Source organism: Bufo gargarizans, chromosome 11, assembly GCF_014858855.1.
Source record: "Bufo gargarizans isolate SCDJY-AF-19 chromosome 11, ASM1485885v1, whole genome shotgun sequence".
Classification (NCBI taxonomy): domain Eukaryota; kingdom Metazoa; phylum Chordata; class Amphibia; order Anura; family Bufonidae; genus Bufo; species Bufo gargarizans.
The window spans coordinates 17,035,087-17,050,508 of record NC_058090.1 but is presented as its reverse complement, the minus strand read 5'-3'; the positions used below and the strand labels follow the sequence as shown (position 1 = coordinate 17,050,508).

At 46.6% G+C, this 15,422-nt stretch overlaps 1 protein-coding gene across 2 annotated transcripts in view; it reads right to left on the bottom strand.

Annotated features, from left to right (window-relative positions):
- The window catches only part of DYNC1H1 (dynein cytoplasmic 1 heavy chain 1), a 50,700-nt gene that overhangs the window by 11,165 nt on the left and 24,113 nt on the right, over positions 1-15,422 (bottom strand). Inside the window, exons 41-60 of one of the 2 annotated variants that reach the window (XM_044271692.1) lie at positions 15,240-15,403; positions 15,035-15,164; positions 14,796-14,929; positions 14,066-14,180; positions 13,812-13,973; positions 13,506-13,720; positions 13,198-13,402; positions 11,680-11,853; positions 11,411-11,530; positions 11,160-11,280; positions 9,579-9,774; positions 5,808-5,925; positions 2,406-2,621; positions 2,097-2,309; positions 1,873-2,000; positions 1,632-1,785; positions 1,395-1,541; positions 1,165-1,315; positions 760-1,013; positions 539-673 (exon numbers count right to left, since the gene is read on the bottom strand). In XM_044271692.1, the coding sequence (XP_044127627.1) occupies positions 539-673; positions 760-1,013; positions 1,165-1,315; positions 1,395-1,541; positions 1,632-1,785; positions 1,873-2,000; positions 2,097-2,309; positions 2,406-2,621; positions 5,808-5,925; positions 9,579-9,774; positions 11,160-11,280; positions 11,411-11,530; positions 11,680-11,853; positions 13,198-13,402; positions 13,506-13,720; positions 13,812-13,973; positions 14,066-14,180; positions 14,796-14,929; positions 15,035-15,164; positions 15,240-15,403 (3,252 nt within the window). Of the gene's footprint in view, positions 1-538; positions 674-759; positions 1,014-1,164; positions 1,316-1,394; positions 1,542-1,631; positions 1,786-1,872; positions 2,001-2,096; positions 2,310-2,405; positions 2,622-5,807; positions 5,926-7,607; positions 7,804-9,578; positions 9,775-11,159; positions 11,281-11,410; positions 11,531-11,679; positions 11,854-13,197; positions 13,403-13,505; positions 13,721-13,811; positions 13,974-14,065; positions 14,181-14,795; positions 14,930-15,034; positions 15,165-15,239; positions 15,404-15,422 lie in introns of both variants that reach the window. The other variant, XM_044271693.1, reaches the window with a different exon arrangement.

The window sequence follows — 15,422 nt, the reverse complement described above, 5'->3', positions numbered from 1 at the left end:
CTTCAGTTTTCTTATCACACGCGTGAAAAACGCATCAAAACGCATTGCACTCGCGCGGAAAAAAACTGAATGCAATTGCAAACAAAACTGACTGAACTTGCTTGCAAAATGGTGCAAGTTTCACTGAACGCATCCGGACCTAAGCCGTCACCCCGGTGCGAAAGAGGCATAAGGTGTTCCTTGTTTCACATCCCTGGCGGCTGCATGCACCAGGCGCCTCTGTCCGGAGGACAGGAAGCCACACTGAGGAAGGAGGTAGGTGTTCCCTTTTAGATTGCTCTGGGGCTTCCTGTCCAGTTGTGGGGGCAGATCCATCTCTCTCTATGGTGCCGTTATGGGTGAAGAGAAAAAATGTGGATTAGACACAGATACAAAATACAATCATGTGCATGTGGCGATGTAATAGCTCATCGCTGGTGTAGATTTGCTTGCACACGGACCGACAGCTTATTAAAGAGGTCTGCACCCATTAATAAAATGTGCTCATTTTTATCCCCAGTGCAGTTCTGATTAAGTAATGATGCTTGGTGTGCCATACCTGGAATAGGTCCTTGGTGATGACGGAGAGACGCTGAGTGTGGTCTGTGGTGTTCTTGAGGTTGGCATTCTCGTACAGCACAGTATGGTAGATATCGAGGAAGAATTGCAGCGAGTACTGGTACAGGAAGTGAATCTGAACAGGAACAAATACACAAATCATGAGAATGAAACCATCAGTCTTCACATTATCATTATACCTGGGGGGGCATCAGTTATTACTTGTTTTAGGGACTCCATTGTGAAGTAGATGCTGCTACACGCGTTGGACAGGGGAAGGTATTGCTGAGACACCGTCTCCACTTCCTGCATGACAATATCCGTTTCCTCCACTTTTCGGGTGACCTCCGCCGCTTCTTTTTTCAGGTTCTCCAGTGTGGTAATGATGGTGTCATCGTCCAGGATGCGACCTTTCACCTCATTGAGGGCTTGGAGCAGAGACTTCTCCAACTGGCGCAAACGGAGCTGGAATTCGCCTACAGATGAACATATAAAACCAATCAGTTATTAGGTCTAGAAGTTGACATCTCGGCAGCAGGCCCGTCGCCTACCCTCTGTCCAGGATGTACATGTTATAGTGTTGGCCTGTACAGTAATGGGTTACAAATGAGCTCTATGGACACGTACCCTGCAGTTTGAGGAGGTCGGAGCGCTTCTCATCGACATCGGGCCTTTCCGCCTTCAAGACCTCATTCAGACACTGGCTCTGCAGGCTGCTGCGGGTCACGGTGAAGTTGACAAGTGTCACTCGAGAGCACAGATCCGGGGGGAACTCAACCTAAAGCAAAATAAATAAAAAAAATGTCTCCACCATGCAGATAAAAGGTTAGCATAGCAACGAGCAGAACGTTACGTACTGTGGGGTCTCTGGTAGAAAGGAAGATGACAAACGAGGGAGACAAATCAATGTCCTGATCCCCAAGTGTAATGAGCACTCTTCCTCCAGTCCTACGAACTTCACGATTCAGTACAGGGTTCAGGATGGGATCGTAGCTTTCCACGTCCTGAGGAGAGAGAGACCGTAAGTCTTTAACTACACTCCTTGGACCCCAGATTGACCAGACGCAGAGCTGCACTTGTGTGGGACCACTCACCTGGACAAGGAGCGGATTACCAAAACGGAGAGCACTTTCCAAGTTCTTCCTGAAGGCATCATCCAAGAAGCTTGTGCGGGTGATCTTCCGATCCTTGTACTCATTCATGATGAACTCCGTGGCTTGGCCTGACGGATCGATGATCAAGGGATACCTACAGGGAGAAGCGGAAGTTAAGACATCCACTGTATGGACGCTAACAGCAGCCGATGTCCGTCTCCTTAGATACATGAGCACTTACCTATTGAACCGTTTCAGCATGATGGCGTTTTCTGTGCACAGGTCATCTGCAGGTAATGAGCTGGCTTGCCAACGAAGTCTCTCATCGGCATTAGACAGGTATTCTGTCCTTGCAATGTCTGTGCGGAACTACACAGATCACACAAGAAGGAAGGTGCATCTTTATTTACCACAAAAAGGTTAATAGCGGGAGAGGTGAAGAAAAAAAATTAAGACTAAACTGACCTGGATATTGGCTTGCTGCAAGTGATGGGACCAAGTGGTGAACAAGTTCTGTCGCATCTGTTGATCGAAGTATCCGGCGTAGGCAATGAAGGCGGCAGATAATAAGCAGTCGCCAGCGATGGTGGACATCTGGTTCTTGAAGGTTTCGCTGGTCTTCTCCCACCGATCTCTCTCTGCTGACAAACTCTTCAGAAGCGCTGTACTGCGGTTCACCTGCAATGACGCGACAAGGTTGCTTTTAAACGGTCACGAGCATCTCGCCACCCGCAGCACACCCCAACAGCCAGGTGCTGGTACCAGTTACTTTACCTTAGCTTCCACTGCTGCCAAGTCGGCCTTGATGGCCTGAGCTTCTGAGATGAGCACGGCATACTCTTCTTTGTAGCGGGCGATGCTGGCCTCCAGGTCTCGGATCATTTGCTCCACTTCGTTGGCTTTTTGCTGGTTGTCTTTGGCGTCATCCTCCAGCTTCTGCAGCTCGTTTCTCAGGGGCTCCACGCGTTTCAGCATATCGGCGTAGTTTAGCTGGTAAAAAAGTAAAAAGACTCCGGTTATGGATGCAGAAAGGAAGCAGACAGACGGCAGGGTCAGGGTACGTCCACGTGGAACATATATGACAAGGAAAAATAAAATAAATAAAATCTGTTACAGAATTTGTGGCAAAATAATCTTTAGGCTTTACATGTGGATTTTGTAGCGGATTGTACTCTAGGCTGAAATCCACTACGTAAATTGCTATACAGATTTTTGGATGTAAGTTAAAGGCTAGGACAGTGATGGCTAACCTCCGGCACTCCAGTTGTGGTGAAACTACAACTCCTAGTATGCTCCATTCATTATTATTTTATTTTTTTAACTCTTTATTGAACAATGAAAATAAGATGAAATTGGTTTATGCTATATTCGTACATTCCTTGACATGGTAATTATTGTACATGATCGTATTATACGTGACTATAGACACGAGACATGAATGGAAGGGCACATACACCGGGAAGGTAATGATGGAGTTAGAGGTAGTTTTTATTAATACGTCTTATTTAAGCTGAAGATGATGCATTTTTCATGTATTGTGCGGAATATTGTGTAAGCGGAGAAGAACACCACAGTCCCCATAGCTTGTCGAACTTCATATCATCGGCATACAACCCTACTCTGTCCTCTCCATCTCCTTTGCTTATGCCCTGATATATGCCGTCATGCCGCAAGTTAAGTGCAAGAGGCTCGATGGCTGGGACAAACAAGGGTGATAATGGGCATCCCTGTAGAGTTCCTCTCCCCAGAGTAAAATAAGGAGAGGAGACGCCATTAACGGACACATTGGATCTGGGATTCCTATACAGGATGGAAACCCATTTAATGAAGGCCGGCCCAAAACCAAACCGCTGGAGTGTACACAATAAGTATAACCATTCAACTGAGTCAAATGCCTTAGCTGCGTCGAGGGACGCCATAGCCCACCGCTGTTTTTGTTTAATTCCTTTCTGAGTAAGTACTTGTACTCGTCTGATATTTTCAGACGTGGATGTACCCGGCATGAACCCGGATTGATCCGTGTGGATAATACCGAGGATGCATTTATTCAACCTGGTCGCTAAAATCTTATAGTCAAGGTTTAATAAATATGATACGAGCCACATTACAACGGATTCTTATCAGGTTTAAGAATAACCACTATTGTGGAGTCCTATAGGGATGGTGGTAACGTGCCTGTTGAGAAGGCTGCTGTGTACATTTTTTCTCTAGAGGGTCTAAAAGGAGACCTAAATACTTGGCATATACTTTTAATGACATACCGTCTGGGCCTGGAGATTTCCCATTAGCCAGAGAGGACACCGCCGAGGCAATCTCCTCCCTAGTGACGGGAGGAGTCCATTATAGCCGAGTCAGTAAGGGAAAGTTGAGGGAATTGCAAATTGGAAAGGTAGGAGTCTATTTCCTCAGGGGTAGTTTGAACTTGGGATTGGGACAAGTCATGATCGAACTCCGGAAAGCGGTGGACTATAAGCTGTCGCCTCAATCAGCGCAAAACTGCTGGAGATCTCTGGTTTTGCTGCACCAAGTGTGCCAGTAATTTACTGGACTGGTTACCTAATTCAAAGTACGTTTGCTTAGTAAAGAACAATTTGCGTTGTGCTTTCTCCTTCAATAGAGTAAGGTATTGGCGGCCCTTAAATAACTATTCCTGTCTATTGGGATCAGTGGCGTCAGCTCCATAAGCCGCCTCTAGTCTGGTACATTCCTCTGCCAATTCCCGCTCCTGACGCGCTGAAGCTCGTTTAACATATGCCATGGATGACTTCAGGGTTTCCCATAATACTGATGGATTTTCAAAGGATTCATGATCAGCTAAAAATATGGATAGCTGATCGGGTATCTGGTGTTAGGAGTATCAGCCAAAATGGATGCATTCTCGCGCATCAAGGAGGAAGCGAAGAATGAAAGTCCCAAGTCTACAAGGCAGTGGGCTCCAGAATGTTGGCTCCGGTCACAGGTCTTCCCTTGCCTCCGTCGATACAGGCACTTGCTTCAGTGGAGGCGTTTAAGAATCTGGTCGTTTCCCCATCAACTATTGGCAATCTGGCAGGATACGCCATCAAGTATGGCAGCTCAGCCGAGAAATCCGGGAGCAGCATGATGGAAGTGTTCTCAAATCTGATCTCTTGTTTTCGTCTGGCTAGTTGTAGGATGTGGTCTCCATCAGTAGAAATGAGTAAGCGGGCAAGCATGGGGAGCGGAGGAGGCTTAGCTGGGACACGATGCGCCTGCTCAATGGCGAATACAGTGAAAAACTTTGCTTCTGGAAACGTGGCCTTAAGCCACTGAATCATGAATGCATATCGTGCCTTAATAGCCCTAAGTCCACTATGTCCTCCTCCATCTTACCCGACAAGGACGATCTGCAGGCTGAGACAGCGTGTAGTAGTTGGTCGGTGACCTGTTTCAAAGTAAGTTCTGAGTCTGGTTCGGTCTCTCCCGCCACTGCATCTGCAGCTTCCAGGGAGGCAGGTCTGGATGGCGAGTCAGCACCATCTTGGGCTTCTGCGCGTGCAAAGACTTTCAGCGTCTCAGCTGCTGTGAGGGACTTGTTCCTTGCCATACTGCGTCCCCGGGGTCTGCCCGACCTCCTGCCTCTGGATTAAGTTCAGGATGATGAGAGTTGAGATCGCGTGGAGCGGAGCGCACTCAAGCACATCTGTACATTCCCGTGGCTGGCCTTGCCCCTCTATTCATTTCTATTCTGTGAACAGCCAAGCAAGTGTGCATCTTGGGAGTCGTAGTTTAACTGCAGCTGGAGTGCCGGAGGATAGCCATCACAGGGCTAGGGGATAACATATTGGAGGGACCCCCATGCTCAGCACTCCCTTGGAGCCTCTGAAAATGAATGGCTCCATTCATCTCTTTGGGAGTTCAGGAAACAGCCTGACCTGCTGCTCTGTCTTCCCCTAAGAGGTAGATAGGTGGGAGTCTTTGCGGTAGGACCCCCACCAATCTAATAGTCCTCTCCGATCCGCATGAATACCTCTAACTTTTACCCACAAATCCGGAAAACAAACCTTTCAGATCCTGCTGCTACTGCAGATTTTTGCACACACAGAAGCCAGACAGAAAATTCACAGCGTATCCGTCACATGTGGACTGAACCCAATAACGGAGGTACCACCTCAAGTCCCTGTACAGCTGACCCATTCAGAACCATACGCCATTTACCTGAGCGATCGCCCACTTCACCATAGGCCCGCACGCCAAAGAAGCTCTGTTAACAATCTCGTAATTGTAACTTGGATTTGATAAATAATTCTTCTTCATCTTCTCTCGGATAGCATCGCTAGGGGGACAGAAGATTAAAATCAGATACCAAACACAACGGTGGAAATCTTAAAATATGCTGTTCATAGGTCCAAAAGTCTGCATTATTCTATTGCAAAATGTCTATATAATTCTCGTTACATTAAGAAAAATGTTTGCAGCCTGCCACCACTAGAGGGAGCTCAATGCATACGGTCTATGTATCTACAGTATGCAGTGAGCTCCCTCTAGTGGTGGCTGCAGGTAAACAGGATTTTATTTAACTCTGCAGAGCTTTTTTTTTTAAAAATAATACACAATAAAATGAATGCAAGACTTGACAATCCCTCAAAAGTGATGTTGGGGTTTATTAATTTGATGCTGCAATTATAATTTACCAATATTGATTCTGTTAGGGTGAGCCAGCCCCAAAGTTACTGGCATAAGTGAACATACCTGTAGCATTAATGAGTAACTAATCTTTTATAATAATTTTTAATATGTTGTTCCTAATCCCCCCCAATTTTTTTTTTATATATTCTAATATACTTTTATTTATTACATTTCTATTTTTACATCCCTAAAGCGCCCCATTCCCTATGCGCTTAAACTCAGATCTCTGTACACCGCTGATAGTACTCATTTTATAAATGGTTGGCAGCAGAGCAGGGAGTACGGGCAGGAGCGCACATTGCTGCTCCTGCCCATGCTCCCCAGACAATTATTAACTCCTGGCATAGCGTACCCATGTGCTATGCCAGGATTAGCCGAGCGGGCTCCTGCTTCTGCCTGCTCCGCTAAGCTAAGAGAACTGCATGACAATCTGGGATGAGAATAACTTTCATTGCCTCCCAGTGATTTGTTTTCCCTTAACCAATAGGCTCTTTACATTAACTCCTTTCAATGCCCTAGACCACCAGGGATACTGATTTTAAAGGGGCCGTCTTATCTGAGACATTGGTGGCATATCACCAGGATATGCCACCAATGTGAGATGGGTGCGGGTCGAAAAGGCCCTTAAAAGTGGAGAGTGCACCGTGCATGCAAATCTATGACACTTCCAGAAACAGACAAGCGCACAATTTCTGGAAATGAATGGAGCACACCACACAATCGCACCCACCGCTCTATGCATCTGCTGGAGATGGCCGACCAGTCCCATAGAAACTAATGGAAGGTCAGCTGCACATGCACTGCTGCCCTCTTCGGGGGTCCCGTTCTAGAGATCGGTGCGGTAGGCCACCAATATGTCATATGAGATCAGATCACAAGGGAGAACATTAACCCTTTTACTGCTCTAGCCCTGCAGCACAGATACTGACATTAACCTCTTCACCACCCAGGCTGTTGTAAACCTTCAATGCTACTGGATTTCATTTGATACTATTCTCCTGGATGCTATGTGGCCCTGTACATCTGGCTGCTTCATAGCGAAATTATTGGGGTGCTGTACGTTAATATTTCATGCAGTTCTGTGTTGCCTGGCTTAGGAACCCAGGCAATGCTCCCTCTAATTGCTTCGCTCACCGCCTACAAAGGCTTAAAGGGATCATTCAGTACAGCGGGCAATGCAAAAATAAAATGCATGGTATTAAGAGAGGAAAAAAAATAAAAATAAGTTATGGAGAACAGAGGCATCCGGAGGAAACAGGCAGGAGCTGGAGCTATACAGAGCGAGCGGGATACTGCTCTGCAGCAGGACAGCGGATGCGAGAGAAATACCTTAGATCCTCTGGCTTTAGGTTGATAATGTTGGTGATGAAATTATCCCTGAGAAAAACTGTCCTGATCTTTTTCCAGTCAGCCGTCTCCTCTCCCAGAAGGAGACAGATCGACTCTAGGGCCAGTTTTACTGCGGCAGGAGGGTTGCCCATTGCTTTTACTTCAACAAGGTGTTGCCTCTTTATAGAGCTCACCGCTATTAGGAGGGTGAAAACAGGGTTAACGCTCATGCAGGGTTAGTACAGAGAACTGCCGCTCTGGAGGACGGAAAGAAACTTGAGTTCCGGGAAGAGAGAACTTTACTTGGGATAAATTAAAACTGCCTTGACGAAAGGATTGCCACCCTTATGGTGTATGTGGGATGCGTCCAGTGAATTGCTTTTAGGCTGTGAGAACTGACAGGGGTGCGGTCGTGATGCTAAATTGCGGATAATAGTCAAGTCACCCCTTAAAGGGGTTGTCCGTTATTTTTTTAGTTCGTTGCATCTTTTTAACTAGGCAAATGTAAGGACTTTACCATGCACTTACTGCATCTCCAGTTGCTGCCCTCTCATATTTCACTGGGGGTCACATGACCTGTGATGTCAGCTTCTCCCCCTTGCTCTGATGATGTTTCGTGCACAAGCCTGAGGGATCTGTACACGAGACGTCACTGTGCTGGCCACGCCCCCCTGCACTGCCGGCTGCTGCTTATTGCTCTCTCCCTGGATTCTTGAGGAAAAACATTAACCCCTTCAGCTGCACAGACTCAGCACTGAAAGCTTTACTGAGTAGCTGCAGGCAGGGCACAGGAGCCGACAGAGGAGTTCTGCAGAGCACTGCACAAGAACAGGTAGGGGGAAGATCCTGTACATCAGCAGTGTCATTGTACAGCTAGACTTGTAGTCCTACACATACAACATGCTGCTGAGTATCCCAGTAGGCCGACAGGTCACTCAGGGCAGCTCTTGTATTCACTCCCTTTGCAGAGCGGGGGGAGGGGCAGAGATTGTTATTGCAGGTAAAGGGCCAGAAGAGAACCAGGGAAATGAGGAAATATATATATTTTTTTGCCTAAAACTTGCTTAGCTTCGTTATATATTGCTGCCCATCAGATTTACAGTGCTATATTTTTTTTCATAACTCAGACAACCCCTTTTAAGAGTTTTTTTTTCCAATACGCTAAAAAATTTTGCAAAAGCTTCACTCCCTTGCAACAATCCCCGACCATTCTAAAGCCGCCACGCCAGTGCTCCCAGCAGTCTTTGTTTCCAGCGCTGCAGCCAATCACTGGCCTTAAGTAATCTTGTGAGGGAGTCTTTTACATTACATCTGTAGTGATGTGTCCAACTGAGGCCAGTGACTGGCTGCAGCAATCACAAGAAATGCCTGAAAAAATAAATAATGCAGGGGTGCTGAATCAGCAGGGGGTTGAGCAGCTGCCTAACGCTCATTTCAAAATTTTTTGGGGTCCTGAAAAACCCCTTTAAAATAGGTTTGTTTACACCTGGACCTCCGGAGGGAACAGTTATCTGATCCTTGCCGCTGGGTTCCGGCTCCTTTGCCGCACCGCAGCTCTCATCCAGTTAGAGCAGGTCACATTGCCGCTGCAGCAGGGATGTGTCCCCCAGGCATCATGCCGCTAGGTCAAACTGGATGTTGACGCAGGAAGACCTGAGAGCTGCAGCAGTGAGGGGGAAGCAAAGAAGCCAGAATGAATTGGCGGGGAAATTAAGTAGGGTTCCCTTTGAGAACTAAAACTACCAGCATGCATAGAAATCTTGTGGATGAAAGTTGTAGTTCCACCACTGCAGGTGAACCACATGATGCAGGCCATGACCGCAATCTAGATTGGTAGTATTCTTTTTTTTTTCTTTTATTCATGTTTACTGCCCCCTAGTGGTGGAGCATGTACTTGCACATCAGGGCCACAATGAACAGTTTCTTTCGCCTCTCCTGGCAGCGGCAGTTCTAAACGTCTTATCTATTCACCTGATCTCTTCAGCGGAAAAGTTTACAATAGTCGGGATGAAGTTTTCCCTCATTATGATGGAACGAATCTGCTTCCAGTCCGTTGTACTTTCGCCCAGCAGCAGACAGATGGACTCTAGGGCCAGCTTCACTGCTGCTGGAGGATTAGCCATAGAACGGACTTCGACCAGATGCTGCTTCTTTATAGATTTTACAGCTACCCGACGGGATCAATGGCCGATCAAAATGGACAGAAAGAGGAGGAAAGAAGAAAGTTGTGACAAAACACACAGAAAGAGGGGAAAGGGGAAAACAAAGTGAGGAAACTTGATTAGAAAAGTCATTTTGGTCACATTACAAAACAGTGATACTCAGATCTTTCAGATATTCCTTACGCTCTTTAGGTCTGTCTTGTTTAATATGTGCAAATCAAGGGGTTTCTCTGAGCCCCTAAGGACACCTTCCTACAAACCTTGCCAGTCATGGAGGTCACCTGCCAAGTTGCTGTTCATGGAGGTAGTCATTACCCAGGAATTTGAGATTGAGGACCCATCTTCAGGATAGGTCATCAATATCAGATCGGCAGGGCTCAGACTCCCGGCACCCTTATTGATTAGCTGTTTGAAGAGGCCACTGCACCCACCGGAGCTCCAGTCAGCGCTGCGGTCACCTTACAGCTCACCAAACACAGCGTTGTCCATTGGATAGTGGCCGTGCTTTGTATTGCAGCTCAGGCCCATTCACTTGAGTGGGACTGGGCTGCGCCTAGACCATGTAACTGATGAATGTGATGTCACTGGCCTATGAAGAGGACTAAGAGCTCACATAGTGCTGCAGCCTCTTACCACTGCCGATCGGGAGTTGGATACACACCAATCTAATATTTATGACCTATCTTGAGAACAGGTCATCTAATTCCCAGTCAACCCCTTTAATACAGCAGGCAGTGACTGGTCACATGACAGTAGTGACAGGGCACACAATTTCTGGGGATATGGGACTTCTGTTCTCGTGATGGGTGGGATTCTCCAGCGATCAGACAATCACCAATCCTGTGGACATTTGATAAACGAGGATTTCGGGACATTATGAGTGCGTAGGAAGGTATCTTTAGGGGGTCAGGAAGTTTGTTCAACAGATGCAAGAAAGCTCTTTGCGCACATGTTTGATCAAACCTGTGTTGGGCCCATCTACCAGCAACAAGGTGGCTTCCAACAGAAGGTCCCCTCTGTTGGTAGTCCTTGTCGCTGGTAGATGGGCCCAATTCAGGTTTGATGTTAAAAAAATGTGCGCAAACCGCTTCTAACTCTCGTATACTCAACTATAACAGTAATGCAATTCCTATTTATCCACGTTTCCAGGGTTTGCATGTGTCTATGGGCATGGAGCAGAGTACTGCTGCATCTAGTGTTAGTTTGCAGGTTCATAACTTCTGCATGTGTGAAACAGACATCTTATCTGACTCCAGACCAATTAGATGCTGTTCAGTGGGATCTGCTCACTGCACTGCTTTCCTAGTACTGACTGAGTTTATGAGCAGGATCAGTGTGATCCGGGGAAGCTTCTATATGCATCTGATGTATGGTCACTGAGGAGACGTACCATTCTGAGCCTCGATGACGGCCGGCTCTACCTGATCCAGATCCTCCTTCACACTCATCTGCTTGTCAGCAATTACAGCTTGCTGCTTGTAAACCTGCTCCTGGATTTCCTGACTCATGACCTGAGGAGACACCGAACGATGAGACCACGTGGGAACCCCAAATGTAAGACATTAGTATGCCTTGAAAGGGCACAGGGGCAGCGGATACATACACCGTATACCCCCGATAAGTGCATCCATAACCTCTTACCTTTTTCTTTTCAGCCTCTTGTTGATCCTTCACCATCTTCTTCAGCTTGTCATTTGCGGCTGCATTTTTCACTTCCAGTTCCTGGCTTTTTATCCTCAAGTCACGACGCAATTCTTCCACCTGAGGCCAAGAAATAAAAGGGTTACCTACAGACATTGATCGTGTGATCTTCTGTTAGAAATCTGGGTTCCAAACAGTTCACTACAACCGCCACCCCATTAGGTGGATGGTCTTTGTTTCTCCCAGCTTTTTCAAGAGGGTTCACCAACCTGATCTACAGTTTCTTTGATCTTCCTCAGACCAACATTCAAGTGCATCTGCTGTTCCTCCAGCTCGCTTCGCTTCTCATTAAACAGATCTGCATAGTGATTGATGAAATCCAGATAATGACGTGGAGTGATGGCCATGGTTCTGCCTCCTCTCTTGGCAAGACGGGTATTAGCCTGCAGGAACAAGCTTTTGTCAGTCCACGGAACTTGCCCACGTTCAGCTGGATGATTGACAGGCTAAGGGACTGATGCATGCACTGAACAATTGGATTTTTGTACTTACTCTCGTTCAATTCATTCGGGGGACACAGCACCATGGTATATGCCCAGCTACCACTAGGAGGCAACACTAGATATCGAAAGGTGGGCTATACCCGCTCCACAGACACTAGGCTAATCAGTTTGTACCAATAACAGAGAGAGAGACAGACACAAAAGTGAAGAACCAACAGGTGTCCCCATGGGAAGTCCCAAAGCAATCCCCGAAGGTGGGAAGGAAATCTCATACAAAAAGTTGGACGCACAGGTGCTTGAAAACCCCATGACCCAACCGAACCAGGAGAGGCCATAGCAGGAAATGGTTCCAAAGAAAAAAAAAAAATATAGGAGACAGTCAGGATCCCAAGGACAAGTGGCTGGGATAAAAAGCCCAAGAAAGAACAAGGGGAAACACCCGACTCCTCCCGAGGTGGGATAGGGAGCAAGGCAGATGTCCTGCGCAAGAACCAAGAGTTGAACAAATGCGCACTAAGGAGCCAGAGTAAGGATCTGGAAAAAAAAAAAAAAAAAAACAGGGCTCCTCCTAAAGAAACAGGAGAGCAGCGCAGCAACGTCTGTTGGTAACGACCTAGCGCTCTGCATATGGAAGGATGCTCCAGGAGGAGAATCCATAAGAGGATAGACCCAAACAAGAAAATTAGACTATGAGGGTACCTGGCAGGAGGATAAATGACTGGAAAAGGAGTCCTTAAAGAATAACTAATTTTTGTTTTTGCTAACGTGTAGGGCAAGTGATGGGTAACAATTTTTCAATAGACTTTATTTAGCCAAAACGTTTATTTTTTGGTAGAAAACTGGGGCTGAAATGGCCCTGAGCAGCACTCTTCAAATGAGCGTTGCTAAGGGCCATCCGTCTCCTATTAGAAAAGGGGTAACGGGCTGTGCAGACGCTGTGCTTCTCTGGGAGACAGAAGGCTGGGCACAGGAGTCTTAGGAGTTAAAATGACATTTATATTCCCCCTTCCTATGCAATCTAATGCTCCGTTACATTCACTGACCTGCGATCCCTGTGATAATAATTCATGAAGCAGCCGCTGGAAGTAGAAGCACTGTGCGCAGTGAGCCGGCGGCTGCTTCATAAATTATTTGATATCTAGTGTCGCCTCCTAGTGGTAGCTGGGCATATACCATGGTGCTGTGTCCCCCAGTGACATTAACGAGAAAAGCTTATACTACAGACTATGCCCAGCGGGATTCTGTATGGTCTCCATGCAAAAACACACACAGATTTGGAAGTACCTGGTGAAGGGTTAGGTGAACAAACACACAGCCATTGACAATCGCTTCCCTGTGCGATGGGGGCTCGGGCAGTTTGTCATAGGCTACAGGCATATAGTCAGGTACAATGTAGTTTGGTTTCTCAAGATCCATTTTACTTGTGAACTCCTTTCCAACTTGGTAGAGTGCTTCTGTTGACCAATCACCAAACCAGTTGAGCACGCACCTAACAAGGAATAAAATAAAAAAAAAAGAATTAAAAAAAATATATATTTGAAAACTGGTAACCTGCCCCAACATCTTGGGGTCATCATCTTGAGTCAACAAACCTGTTGAACAGAGCAGGGGAGGTTGCTGCTCTGTCCTTCAAACCTTCTGAAGATGGGTTCATGGTGAAGACAACATGGAGATTGCGTATGACCTGGCTGGTGAACCACTTGTACAGCTCTTCATGCGAGTCCAGCATGAGTCCTTCCTTCTGGGCTCCTTCCTTGCATTGAGTCATCAGTGTGGAATACTCATCCCCTTCAAACAAACCGGGAACCTAGATAAAAAGAAGGAAGAGAAAAACAGAATATAAGCCTGTGGGTGGCCCAAACATCTCGCCCAACCATGGTCATGTACAAGGACTTTACCTCTCCATTGGCCAACAGCGTGTTCATTCTCTCAAGGAATCCAGAATCCAAAACATTGGACTCATCCATGATGAAGGCGATCTTCTCGTTTTTGCATCCTGAGCGTCTCAGCACAGTCCTAAGATCTTCATCAAAGTCTTCCCCTGTGTATTTTCGGTGCACCTACACAAATGGAAGGAGGATACACAGTAAACGGCAAAGCCCAGGAAGGACGAGTCAGCAACCAGGGACCCAAATATTAGACCGGCACCAACCTTAATCTGATACACGCTCAGACCATTCATCCAGGCGACAAAACGGGACAGTGTGGTCTTCCCTGCCCCACTTACACCGATGAGCAGTAAGTGGCCTTGTGGCTGACGGAAAATTCTGCAAAAAAATAAAATTTAAATACCACATTTTGATGCCCACAAAAAAAAAAAAATTACAAGTAAAACTTTAGATATAATATAGTGACATATCAAAGGTTTTTGATTCTTGGGGTCCAAGTGCTGAGACCCTCGCCGATCACCAAGACGAGGAAACAGAAGAACTCAGTTCTTCCTCTTGCTGCAGGAGACCGACTCGAGAAAGGCTCATAGACTTTCTATTGATCCAGTCTTCAGCAGCAAGACAGCACTGTGTCTAAGCATTCCGTTTCAGCCATCAGTGGGGGTCCCAGCACTCGGACAACCATCAAAATATTTGATAAGTCAGTATGACAGCAAAAGTTACACTTTACAGTGTATCCTTAGGTTTTCTTCCCCCCAGAATTTCAAATGTTTTCCTATAAGGCTTCAGTGCAGGGCTTCCCCGATGCATACGCTCAATATGTACACATAGCATGATGTGAACACAGCCTTAGAGAGCAGAGGTTAAGCAATCTTTACTGACGAGTATATCAGGACACTGAACCAGTAAGTCATTTTGTAGCTGGTGTCTTGGAATCCGTGTGATATTTTGCCCAAACTACTAAATATATGCAGCACTATTTAGTTACATTACCTGTCAATTCTTAGGACATGGTCCAGGACTTCGTTGAACAGAACGAGTGGCACATCCAGTTCTTCCTCATAGAAAACTTTGAGGCGAGCTTTGACATAGTCCCTCAGCTCCTCCTGATCCACAGGGATGTAATCCTGCAAGAACAATAGAAATGTAGTGGAAAAAAAGAGTTACTCGAGTACTACATCTCCAGGGTGAAATCCCGTAAAGAAGCTCACACCAGTGTCATCTGGCAATACCTTGGACAACCAGTTGCTGTACAGGATGGGCCTGTTCAATGCCTTCTCCTTCTCCACATTGGGGAAGTGCTTCAGTGCGACCATGTCAATGTTCTCATCGGTCCAGCGTCTCTCTTCATCTTCAACAAGCCTGACATACGAGAGAGACATCTCTATAGGACCATACTGAATGAGGTAGTGTGTTTGCCATGCAGCACAAACTTACCTGTCCTGGAAGAGCCGAAGAGCTTCGTGGGCCCAAATTCTGATTAGTCCTTCCACAGCCAGGGTCTCAAGTGGCCGCAAGGCTTCAAATATGCCCCTCACCCACCGCGTCATTTCACGGGGAGAGTAGATGTAGTGGGGCTGGGTGTCCTGAGTAAATCTCTCCTGCAACCAGAGTTAATGA